The sequence below is a fragment of the Hippocampus zosterae genome, chromosome 13 (genome assembly GCF_025434085.1).
Source record: "Hippocampus zosterae strain Florida chromosome 13, ASM2543408v3, whole genome shotgun sequence".
NCBI lineage: Eukaryota > Metazoa > Chordata > Actinopteri > Syngnathiformes > Syngnathidae > Hippocampus > Hippocampus zosterae.
In genome coordinates, this window is record NC_067463.1 from 19,116,154 (window position 1) to 19,128,809 (window position 12,656).

Genomic DNA, 12,656 nt, shown 5'->3' on the forward strand with positions numbered 1-12,656 from the left:
GTGGTGGCGGACCCCAAAAAGCAGGCAGGAGGGAGGAGCAGAGTGTATTTGAAGAAGTGTATTGTTAAAACACAGAAAACTCAATCCTAAACAAAGTCCAAAGTAACAAACAAAAACCATGACTTAAACAAAAACTATCAATAACCAAAACACTACCAGAAAAAAACATGACAGCAGCAAAGGAACAGGCAGCAAACAAAAAAACACGACAGTAGCAAGAAGCAACAATGACCCGACTGTCAGGTTTGTCCAATTTGACACTCAGGAATAAACAAAAGGAGGAGACAGGAGACTCGATTCTGGTACCAGGAGGGAACGAGGAGAAGCATTTGGTTTCAGTTCTCAGCACGTAACCCTAACGATCTCCTCCTTTACCTCCTCATTTATTGGGAAAGCCACTACATAGGTGTGTCCAACTAAAGGGTGGGGCCTGTTGAACACACACTGAACTTGTTTGACTATGTGTGTGTATGTGCGTGCATATTACGTACATGTGTGAAATTGTCACATAAACATCACATTGCAGCTGGTGTTGATGTCTCCATTCACTGTTCACCCTTGCTCACTGTTTAGTCTTAACACTTATCTCTTCCCAAACACGTCCTCGGAAAGGTGGTTGCGTCCCTAAACTTCCACACAGCGTACCAAGCATTCTTGATTATAAAAGTGAGTATACAATGGATAAAATGTGAGTTCATAATAAAGAATGTATCTCTATTAAAATCAGAAGCGTTCTTCATTGTAGGCATAATCAATTTATCATGTCAGGCAGAAGCGAATGTATGATGACTAAAAATAATCAATCCAACAGCGTTCGGGCTGGGAGTCCTTTTAAAGCACTAATTACATAATGACCAACAGGTGTGCAGCTGCCGGGGGAGCCCTACAGTGCCACCTGTTGGTCCCAAACAGAATCATGACAATAGGTGGAAAAGCGCAATACAAGTGAACACCCCCACCCACACCCCCGCCCCATTTAACCAGTACTGTCCTCCAAAAAAAAAAAAGAAGCTAAAAATGTATATGGGCATTTTTGAGTAGAATAACTGCAAAAGAATAAAGGTACTACAATTACATTTGTGTAATTCAAATTAAGTTGGTTCAACCCAAATAAGCTTGTAGAGTATAAAACAAATCATTTTTGTATTAAAGGAAGAGTTTTTCTAATGAAAGTAATCTTGTGGAATTATGCAAAAATGACTGAGTTGTAATAACAAAAAAAAAAGATGCATGTAATTTGTTCCCTTGTTTTTCATTTATGCTGTGTCAAAATTGTGTGGTCATGTCAGCCGTGTAGAGAACCCATACGGAGAGTCTTCCGTGAGACTTTTGCACAGAGGCAGAGACATCAGTAAAAACAAAAATTCATTGATCTCCGAGAAAGAAAGCTCGGATTAATCATGAGTTACGTGACGACGTGAACCGCTTTTTGCCCGTTTGAGTTTCACCTCCCCACACAGACAGTCACGTGACAAAAGGCGCAGCTCTCCTTTCGTTTCGTGGAAAAGAAAAGTTGAGTTTCGCTCTTCTCTTCAGCTCACATTGAAGCGTCACGATGGCGGACGTAGACGGCGGTGGATTATCTCTACTCAGTTTGGGTGATGAGCTGACCTGCAGTATTTGCCTGAGCACTTTTGACTGTCCAGTGACCACCCCTTGCGGCCACAACTTCTGCCAGCAGTGCCTCCTCTCCACTTGGAAGGAAACCTACAGCTGTCCACAGTGTCGTACCCACTACTCGATCAAGCCGGAACTGAAGAAAAACACCGTCCTCGGCGCCGTGGTCGACACTTTTAAACTACGCTCTACGACTGATGTGTCCGTGGCCGAAAGGGCGAAAAGCGAAGCGGGCCGGGGGGGTGCCGCCGCCACACGCTGTGATACGTGTATGAAGGCGGAGGCGGTCAAGACGTGCCTCACTTGCATGGCCTCCTATTGCGCCGAGCACCTGCGACCGCACCGCGACAGCCCGGTTTTCCGCGTGCACCAACTGACCGAACCCGTCGACGACCTATTGGAGCGCATCTGCCCCGACCACCAAAAGCTCACGGAGCTCTTCTGTACCCAACACGACCGCCTCATATGCACCCTCTGCCTCCAGCAAGTGCACAAAACCTGCAACTTCATCCAACCCGAGAAGCAGAGGGAAAAGCAAAAGGTCTGTAACTAAAATGTACAATAATGGAGAAAATTTCAGAAGGTTGAGAGCAAAGCAAACACCAAAGTAGGCCGAGTTATTCATGTGAATTTATATCAAGGTCAGAAAATACGATACAAACTAACTACCTTCATATTTGTTTAATATCTCTTTAAAAAAAACAGCCGGCATGGTGGCCAGTTGGTTAGCACGTTCGCCTCACATTGCAGAGGTGAAGGGTTTGATTCCGGCTCCGGCCTTCAAGTGTGGAGTTTGCATGTTGTCAACGCGCCGGCGTGGGTTTTCTCCGGGTACTCCGGCTCCCTCCCACAAGATTGCTGCACGTGATTGCAATATCCATCTATCCATTTCTCGATCCGCTTATACTCACAAGAGTCCCGGGGCGTGCTGGAGCCTATGCCAGCTGTCTTCGGGAGGTAGGCGGGGGGCACCCTGAACCGGTTGCCAGCCAATCGCAGGGCACACAGAGACGAAAAACCATTTGCGCTCACACTCACACCTCGGGACAATTTGGAGTGTTCAATCAGCCTACCATGTACTGGCAACCTTTTTTTTTCATTGCTTTTAAATTGCCAGTTTTAAAACAATGGTATTGAAAACAAAGATAATTATAGAGTAATTAAATGTATTTAAATTAAATTATTAAATTAAATTTTGTTACATTTTTTTTATTCCTTTCAAACAGTTTTATTCAGTAGTACAGCAAATGTAAAATAAAATAAAATAACATGGTAAAGTATGAAGAAAATGACCAATCAGGAATTATAAATATGCCTTTCATGTCAACACAAAAATGTTTTAAGTTCTGATCCTTCAATAAAAAGATCTTGGTCTGTCTCTTTGCGGCACGGTACCAAATGTGCCGCGGCCCAGTACCGGTCTGCGGCCCGGTGGTGGTTGGGGACAATTGTTGTCAGCTGTAATGGGCTCCATGTCATCCGTGACCCGAATAAGGATAATCGGTATGAAAAATTAATGGATGAATAGTTTGTGGTCCAAAGAACTATGGGCGTTGTTTTTCTTTTGTTAAATATTGTGTTTTTGTTTTATGTTAAATGTCAAAGTTTTTAATTCAACTTCTGTGCCCCCCCCCAAAAAAAAATCATTACTAAAAATCCATCCTGATCAAATCAGATCTAATTTGTGCAATTCACATGAAAATTGTCCACATCATGATTACACTTTGTCCAAATTCACACTGAGACACACCTGTGACAGTCAAAAGTCAAATGAAATGTAATGATTGTTAGTGCAAGCCCATGAAACGGGATTGATCAATCGCGTTGCTTTTATTGTCTTTGCAGTCCAACTTCAGTGAGAAATTGGATTTGGTGAACATGAAGATTAAACAGAATGAGACTGTCATTTCTCAAATAACAGACATGCAGCTTTCCCTGAAGGTAATCACACACTTTTATTGCATATCGGGGCAGGTTCACTCCTGTGTGACCCGAATCCGCCACTTGACTCCTCTCGGTTTTCTTACACGAGGAAGTGACGCTTTCCTCGTGTAGCGTTCATTGTGAGCAGACGTGTTTATTGTGATTTACGCAAATCTGACTGTTTTTATGTTATTTCTGCATAACGTACTCGCCCCTAATCATGGGCTCATAAAATAGTTTCGGATTTCGAACAAATCGCTTTTCGAGCAGCCTTCTGGAACGGATTACGGTTGAAAACCGAGGTATGACTGTTTTTTGAAGAGAGTCATTACTGAATTTTTTTCTTTAAAGACTCATGAAATTAGTTCAGGTTAGTTGTTAAAAATGTGTTTTTCCTCCTCTTTTTGGTTGTGTACTGTAAAAATGTCTCCCTTTTGTCACGTTGCGAGGTGGTGGTGGACCCCAAAAAGCAGGCAGGAGGGAGGAGCGGGGTGTATTTGAAGAATTGTATTTAAAAATTTAAAATTTTGGCACGGCGTGGAATTCTCCGGCAGTGAGTAGACTGCCAGAGCGTCCAAATAAAGCGTCCAAAATCTTGGTCTGTCTCTTTGCGGCACGGATGTGCCAGAGCGTCCAAATAAAGGCTGAGCAATAACTCCCTAATGGGTGACAGGTGTGTAAACGGCGGGCAGAAAGCCCGCCCTCTGCTGGCAACCACGGGATGTGACAAAAACAAAGAAAACTAAATCCAAAACACACAAAGTCCAAAGTATCAAACAAAAACCATGACTATAGCTAAAACATAACAATGAACTAAACATGACAGAAAACAAGCGCAAACAGCAACACACATGACAGTAGCGAGTAGCAACAATGACCCGACACCGAGTGTTCGGGCTTGAGTCCTTTTATACAACTAATTACCAAATGACCAACAGGTGTGCAGCTGCCAGGGGAGCCCTACAGTGCCACCTGTTGGTCCCTAAACCGAATCATGACACCTTTCTTTTAAACATTCTCATTGACTTTTATTTTTTTACAGGTCTGGGATCATATACATAGCTTAGAGAAAATAACTTATCAGCAACCTTTTGTTGTTCTTTGTCATGACAAATTTGGTTGCCAAAGGTTTTCTGATTCATTGAAGCAGTAGAACACAAAACGAGTCCCTTAGCTCTGTGACAACACGCCCTAGCTAGTGTTTGTTCAGCTGTCAGGAATTAAACTCACTAAAAAAAGACATTTGTAAAGAAGCGGTGACATACATAATATTGGGTGTTGATCATTTTGTGTTCACATTCTAGAGCAGCGCCGCCACCAAGAAGTCGAAAATGGCTCGTGTGTACGAACAGATTCGAAACATGCTGGCCGCTGAAGAGTGCGCCGCTATGACCGCGGTGGACGAAGAACTCGAGTCGTCTCAGACCAAGATCACGGTTCTCATGAAAATGTTTTCTGAGAATATTAAAAGCTTGAATAAGGCTAAAGTGGATATCCACAGTCTACTTTGTCAGTCACAAACAATGGCCTTTCTTCAGGTAAGATAACGACAATGTTTTTTTTTTTATGTTCTCTCCTTCAGCACACTGATGATCCTCGACATCTTGTGTCGCACTTGATACCTTGCAATCATGGAATTTTGACTCAGAAATTAGGTCCAGATTCTTCATTTGGTCAGGAGAAACACTAACTTACTTGGATTTTGTGTACAGCAAAAAAAAGATGCAAAAACTCTGCCCTGCAGGAACCAACACGAATAAAATAATACACATTGAAAACAAACAGAAAGCAACTCAACATTACACAACAGAAATTCTAAGACTCGAAACACAAAATGGAAAAATTGTGAACCCAACAGGTTTTAGATAAAAAAAACAAAACAGGTACTAAACAATAGGGGAAAATGCACTACAGTATACAAGTGAAGCTACAAATAGAGTAGAAAAACTGGAAATACTTGCAGGAAAGACAAAAGTGTACAACACGGAACCTGGCAGAGAAAAAAAACCGACAGGGGTAAACAACAGCTAGTGGACAATAGTCATTTCTCAATTGACGTTCTTACAGTGCGTCCCGGTGAACTTGTGAAACGTCATCAGTCGCGCCCCAAGTGCTGTTCCAATTGCAAGTACGAATGAACAAAGAACACACGGAAGACCAGGATGTTGTTTTTGTCAACTAGCCAAAACCAAGAATGCATCGGCTATATACGTGTAGGAAAATATCCCAAGATACATTTCGTGCTGCTAGTATGGAATTATGTCAGAAGTTAACAAGTTCACCGCTGTCTCAATTTACAGAGACTCACCTTCTCAGACACCGTTCTTAGCAAGACTATAATCTGTATTCTTCACATTGAGAAACAGCTAATATTCCAGCAATGACTTCTTGTTCTTCTTCTTCTTTTTTAACTGTGTTTTGGCAAGCAACATGATGGAACAATCGTGCCTCCTTTGGTTCCAGCTTTGGAACAGACACAAAAGTGAGCACAAAACTGAGATACAACCCGACCCGTGTATTTTGTGACCCGTTGCACCCCTTATGGATCGATTTGGAAGCTTCAAAATGTTTCTAAACCCTTTTCACATGAGCAGCTATTGTTATAACTAGAATCTTTGCAGTTAGCTTTAATCTCCCACTTCCTATCACACACACTCATTCACGCATTTGTCATTTTTTATCCGACTAATACATAACGTTCATGTAAAACATATTTATTTGGATTTTTAAAATTTCCAGTGACAAGTTCAGCATCTTATATTGGTAACATGGTGATAAACAATCATAACCACACTGCGGGTGATTTGTAATGGAATATAATGAAATATTTACACTTACAAACTTCGGGCGTAGGGCTAGCCCAACCGCTCCCCCAAACCGTCAGTCCGGATGTTTTTGACAGTTCATACATTTCATTGCAAATGTTATTTAAAATGAGTATGTCCTCCAGTAAATATGATCCCCACCATAGAACTGCGGATATTATCTGTAACAAAGTGTGTGCATGTAAATGCACTGGGTGTGTGCTCTCTGGATTTCATACTTTAAAAAAAAAAATAACAGCCACCACTTTTGTATCCAATTCTATATCAGTTGTTGCATCAGCAGCATCCATTTGACAGTTGCGCTTCCCTCCCCACAGGCTTCACTGAACCTGCCCAAAGCTGCGGCGTTTGATCCATACGCCCCTCGGATTAACTTTAACTCCAAAAAGGTGACAGCAAACGAGGAATTTGCTGTTAATTTGAAGAAACAGATGCGTTACATCCTGAATCAACCTCTTGGTGCCAGACCACCATTAACTAAAACAGGTAACAATTTCAGTAGCAGCATATGTACAGTGGATAGAAAAATCCATTTTAATGCCAGATGTTAGTGGTATAGAAAAATGAGACCAAGAAAGATTATCTCAAACCTTTTTCCACCCATAATGTGACCTTTAACCTGGACAGCTCAATTAAAAAATGTATTTTCGATTAATATGGTTGTGTGCACCCACTACGTAACTGGGATGGGGCTGTGTTTGAAAGTCAATCACATTCAAACTCATGGGAGTCAGTACACGCCCACCACCGTGATTAATTGCAAATAACGTTGTTCTTGTAGGCTTTTGACAATTTTTTTTTCCCCATTTGTAGGACAAGCCTGAAGGTGTTGTGCCAACACTGACAGTTATCGCATTTTCTGCACTACAAGACGCTCCGGAGTATAAGGCGCACTTTCAATGATACACCGATTTTAAAACTGTTTTCATATATACGGTACACTGCATTATTAGGCATAGAGCTACAATTGTAGCTGCGATTGTGTTATGCATCCACTAGATGGAGCTATGCTAATCGGAATACAATACCATACAAGACAATACAGCTTTATTTATATAAAGCCTTCACGCCCGCTGCAGCTCTAACAAAGCGCTTTACAGAACATCTAAAATACAAAAAGGCATACAAACCTCGTGGGCTCACATCCACAAGGGGCCAAATATCCTTAGACAAGGCGCACGGTCGGCTTTTGAGGAAATTGAATGCTTTTAGATGCGCCTTATAGTGTGTAAAATACAGTATTTGGAACGTTCAAGAACAAAATATTTCAGAAATACTGTACTGTTTGTGGGCGGCCCGGTAGTCCAGTGGTTAGCACGTCGGCTTCACAGTGCAGAGGTACCGGGTTCGATTCCAGCTCCGGCCTCCCTGTGTGGAGTTTGCATGTTCTCCCATGGCCTGCGTGGGTTTTCTCCGGGTGCTCCGGTTTCCTCCCACATTCCAAAAACATGCGTGGCAGGCTGATTGAACACTCTAAATTGTCCCTAGGTGTGAGTGTGAGTGTGGATGGTTGTTCGTCTCTGTGTGCCCTGTGATTGGCAGGCAACCAATTCAGGGTGTCCCCCGCCTGCTACCCGAAGACAGCTGGGTTAGGCTCCAGCGCCCCCCGCGACCCTAGTGAGGATCAAGCGGTCCGGAAGATGAATGAATGAATGAATGTACTGTTTGTCTTTTTGTAGAGAAGAAAACCCAGACAGGACATCCAATCAACAACCCTTCCCCAGCGGCCAAGGCAGTGAACGTCAAAGCTGACAAGATGAGTGAGTCACAGAGTGAGAAAATATTACAATACTCTATTGTCTTCATTAACGCAAAAGTCAGATGATCTAATTCTGTCAAAATATGTTTTCTCTAGTAACACACACCAAGCGCAGTCCGCTCCAGGAAGACGGCAACAAACCTATGAAAAGTAGGTCTCATTCTATGGAAAACCTGCTGGGATCTGATGGGAAACCAAGACACAGACCTCAGCTGACTCAGATGTCTTCTGAACCCAAAGAAAAAATAGGTTGAACTTGTCTGCATGAATACATCATGTAAAATCCTGTAAATAGATGTGATATTCATTTAAGCATTTGCGTATTTGCTTCATTTTTGCTTTAGAAATGATGGACCGTCCTGCCAACCTTGCTGCTGAAAATAGACACAATCTTCTGGCATGTACGTCTTTGAGAATTTATGTCATCATCTTATTTTCCCTATTCATGTTCCTATTGTTATTTTGTTTCCGAAAATAATGGCCTCAACATGTGTCAATCAGTCTCTGTACATTTGCGCGTGGTCCGCAAATAGACAACTCCTCTACTTTCCTCAGAAAAAAAAGTCGTTCACAAAAATTGGTACCTCTACTTACGAACGTCTCTTACGAAATTTTCAAGTTACGAAACGCCTCAATAGGAAAATATTGCCTCTTGTTACAAAATACATTTCAAGATACAAAAGGTAAAAATACAGTATGGGCTGCCAATCGCAACTCCGATTTTCCTGAACGCAACATATTTAGAGCCACTCTGCCATTGGCTATTACCGAGCATCATCCTGGCATCCCGTTGGCTAAGAAGGACCTCTACCGTACTTTTCTATGTGTGCAGATAGATAGATATGTGTCGATGCGGAGTCCTGGTCATTCCACGAGGTGTTCCGATAGTTTTACGTCAATGTGAATCACCCAGAAGAAGTGTTCAACGGTCTGGTGATCGCTCACTATGCTAATGTCTGCCTCGGACATTTTCGAAGGATTGTTAAAAGCTGACAAAGGCAAACGTCCTTGGATCAGTTCTTTCCAAAACGTATGTTTTTGTTTCATAGTGTATGTTGATGCATTTTTATGCTTGATAAAACATTTATGTCTGAAATTTGGGGGGTGGGGGGTGGGGCTTGGAACGATTTAGGGCATTTACATGGAAAACGCGTGTCTACTTACAAAATTCAAGTTCAGAATTTTCTTCCAGAACCAATTCATTTCGTAAGTAGAGGCACCACTGTACAGCTAACTGTTGAGCCCGTTTGGAGTCTTTTGAGAACCAAATCACATCAGATAAATCAAAAGTGTGGAGTCATGCAAAGTATTAAGAAGGTCTCAAGGAGATGTCATTCATTCATTCATTCATCTTCCGAGCCGCTTGATCCTCACTAGGGTCGCGGGGGGTGCTGGAGCCTATCCCAGCCGTCTCCGGGCAGTAGGCGGGGGACACCCTGAATCGGTTGCCAGCCAATCGCAGGGCACACAGAGACGAACAACCATTCGCACTCACACTTACACCTAGGGACAATTTAGAGTGTTCAATCAGCCTGCCATGCATATTTTTGGAATGTGGGAGGAAACCGGAGCACCCGGAGAAAACCCACGCAGGCCCGGGGAGAACATGCAAACTCCACACAGGGAGGCCGGAGCTGGAATCGAACCCGGTACCTCTGCACTGTGAAGCCGACGTGCTAACCACTGGACTACCGGGCCGCGGAGATGTCATTGTTTTCAACAATTTACCAGTTCAGGGTGCAGCACCTCGAACTGCCCAAAGACAGCTGCGTAAGGCTCCAGCACACCCGTAATTACCCCTCGTGAGGACCGGCTGTTCTGATAACGGATGAATAGTGTTCGAGTAAAATGGGGACTCACTCGCTCTGCTTTGTTGATATGCATCCAGGTCTGCCCGCCCCTTTGGTGTCAAACACATATTTGTCATGGGCCACACCTTGTTTATGGCTTCCTTGAGAGGGCCGTTATTACCGTGAACCCAAATAAATGTACAATCACCTTATAAGACACACACACACAAGAAATTAATGCCGAACTTGTTTTGAAATCAGAGGCCAGTAAAAACGGCGTGTTCAAATATTATGTATTACATTTGTTTTTAAAAGGCATGGGTTTGAAAAAATGGCCACAAATAATGATGTGGCAAGGCGGATCTAGCATCCCGGACCTTGAGTTTGACACCTGCGGCTCACTTGATTCGATATGCGGGCGAAGAATAAGGTCATTTTAATAACATGATCTTTCTTTTTTTCTGTGCTAATAGATGGCGCTGCGCTCAGTTTTGATCCAAAGACGGCACACAAACGCATCGTACTAACAGAGCACTTCACAAGGGCATCTGTGTCAGACCAACCTAATCCCGCGGAGCACCTCGACTGCCCCCAACGCTTCTCTGTCTGCACTCAGGTGCTCACCTCTCAGGGTTTCACTCGCGGCTGCCACTACTGGGAAGTTCGGCTCAATCAAAACAACTTCGTCGGCATTGGTTTGGCTTACGGTAGCATTGACCGCAAAGGTCCGACCAGTCGACTTGGCCGCAACGCCAAGTCTTGGTGCGTGGAGTGGTTTAACGTCAAGCTGTCGGCTTGGCACGACAGCAGCGAGATTGAAGTCCCGAATCTCCAGCCGAAGCGTGTTGGTGTGTTGTTGGATTGTGATTCAGGCTCTGCTACGTTCTACAAGGTGGCAGATAGAGCCTATCCATTTTACTCATTTGTGTTTCCGTTCACTGAGGCGGTGTATCCAGCTTTTTGGCTTTTCTCCTCCGAGTCATCGATCACACTTTGCCAACCGCAGGCTTGAGGAACGTGTTGACATTTGCTTCAGTCAAATATGGTTAATGGTCTCACACACCATAGAAGTTGCGGTATAAAAACTCAATAGTGTGCCAAAGGAATGATTTATAACCATTTCATTGAAGCTGCCGCATTTGTGGTTGAATGACCAAAGAAAACCGTTGTTCCTCTTTTGGTGCTTGTATAATTTTGACATGTGATTCTTAAAGGTGTGCTGTTCACAATCATGTGCCATCTGCAGCAGTAAAAAGTGAATATTCTGTCTATAGTGAGTTTGATCTTTTTATTATTTTTTATGTATATTCATTTTGCAAATGATTTTCCAAGGAATATAGTTGGCCTCCATATTCATTAAACAGTCCCTAGATAACCGGCACGTATGTCAACGTTGGACTGGCCCAGGGGTCGGGAACCGATGGCCCGCGAGCCAGGTGTGGCTCTTTTGATGAATGCATCTGGCTCGCAGATAAAACAAAATATTCTCGCTTGTTTAATCCATCCATCGATTTTTCACTGCTCATGTCCTGTTCAGGGCTGCAGTTGGCCGCAGGAGCAATTTTAATTGGATGATACTGGCCTACGTTGGCCGTTGCTGGGTAACAGGTAAACGCCCCCTTTTGAATCAGCCCACTCGCTCAAAGTTAATCCTTAAGAAAAAAAACGAATGGACCGAAGGATTCGCCTTTGTGGAGAGAATAGGTTCTGTGGTGTGTCTCATTTGCAATGACAAAATGCCACCGATGAAACGGTGCATGTGAAGTGGCACTTTGACACGCGCCCATGCTACGTTCGCATCAAAATACCCTGCGGGATACTCCAGAAAGGAAGCGTACAAGCTACTGAGCAGGGGGCAAGCTAGTCTGCAGCAACTCTGCGTACGGACCGGGCAAACCGACTATAATTCCGCTGGCTTTGCTGGATCTTTAGCAATTGTGAGGAACGGAAAACCATTCATATTAACGGTATTATCACAAAATTATTTAAAATAATATAGTCTTTGAAATGTCAGTATATTAAGCCTCTGTCTTATACTGACATTTTGTTGCATTCACTTTTAAAATACAGTTATACAGTATATATAAAAAATCCTCGTCTCACCCATCAGTTGGTGTCCGTCGCCCATTCAGCTCGGGTCCTCTACCAGAGGCCAGGAAGCTTGAGGGTTCTGCGCAGTCCTTGACCTTCCAGGATCTCTCCAGATCCTCTCTGAGCCCTTGGTATTTCTCCAGTTTCTCATGTTCCTTCTTGCTGATGTTTCCATCACTTGGGACCGCTACATCCACTACAACGGCTTTCCTGAGCAGCCAGGATGAGTGCCTCTGTGCTGGCCTTTAGGCCAGCCCTCTCTAGCCACTGATAGGACTTCATGAGATCAGCTACTTCAATTATGGTCCGGTGGTACATCCCGTGTAGGGATGGTCCCTCTTCCAGCGCCTCATCTTCTGTTCCCCATTGTCTGAGACATTCCCTGAGTACGTCATCCGTTGGAGCCTTCTCCTCGATGTATTCATGGAGCTTGGATGTTTCATCCTGGATAGTGGCTCTCACACTCACTAGTCCCCGGCCTCCTTCCTTTCGGCTTGCCTACAGTCTCAGGGTGCTGGATTTGGGATGGAACCCTCCATGCATGGTTAGGAGCTTTCGGGTCTTAACGTCCGTGGTCTGAATCTCTTCCTTTGGCCACCGTATTATTCCTGCAGGGTATCTGATCACTGGCAGGGCATAGCTGTTTATTGC

The 12,656-nt window shown here is 43.6% G+C and overlaps 1 protein-coding gene across 2 annotated transcripts; it reads left to right on the forward strand.

Annotated features, from left to right (window-relative positions):
- The first annotated feature begins 1,467 nt into the window (after window positions 1–1,467).
- On the forward strand, window positions 1,468–11,542 carry trim25 (tripartite motif containing 25). Of its 2 annotated transcripts, none has more exons than XM_052083281.1 (8): window positions 1,468–2,158; window positions 3,463–3,558; window positions 4,845–5,078; window positions 6,683–6,851; window positions 8,045–8,137; window positions 8,221–8,373; window positions 8,469–8,525; window positions 10,388–11,542. In XM_052083281.1, exons 1-8 carry the CDS (start codon window positions 1,556–1,558, stop codon window positions 10,924–10,926), a joined length of 1,944 nt encoding a protein of 647 aa, XP_051939241.1. In that variant the 5' UTR covers window positions 1,468–1,555; the 3' UTR covers window positions 10,927–11,542. The 2 variants fall into 2 exon arrangements, with proteins under 2 accessions (XP_051939241.1, XP_051939242.1); XM_052083282.1 differs by having other exon boundaries at window positions 8,045–8,125.
- Window positions 11,543–12,656: the final 1,114 nt, after the last annotated feature.

Excerpts from the sequence above, each read along its gene's own strand:
- trim25 (XM_052083281.1), top strand. The coding sequence starts at position 1,556 with ATGGCGGACGTAGACGGCGGTGGATTATCTCTACTCAGTTTGGGTGAT. Across the intron at positions 5,079-6,682 it reads AAACAATGGCCTTTCTTCAG|GCTTCACTGAACCTGCCCAA; the intron begins GTAAGATAACGA and ends CCCTCCCCACAG. Across the intron at positions 8,138-8,220 it reads CAAGATGAGTGAGTCACAGA|TAACACACACCAAGCGCAGT; the intron begins GTGAGAAAATAT and ends TGTTTTCTCTAG.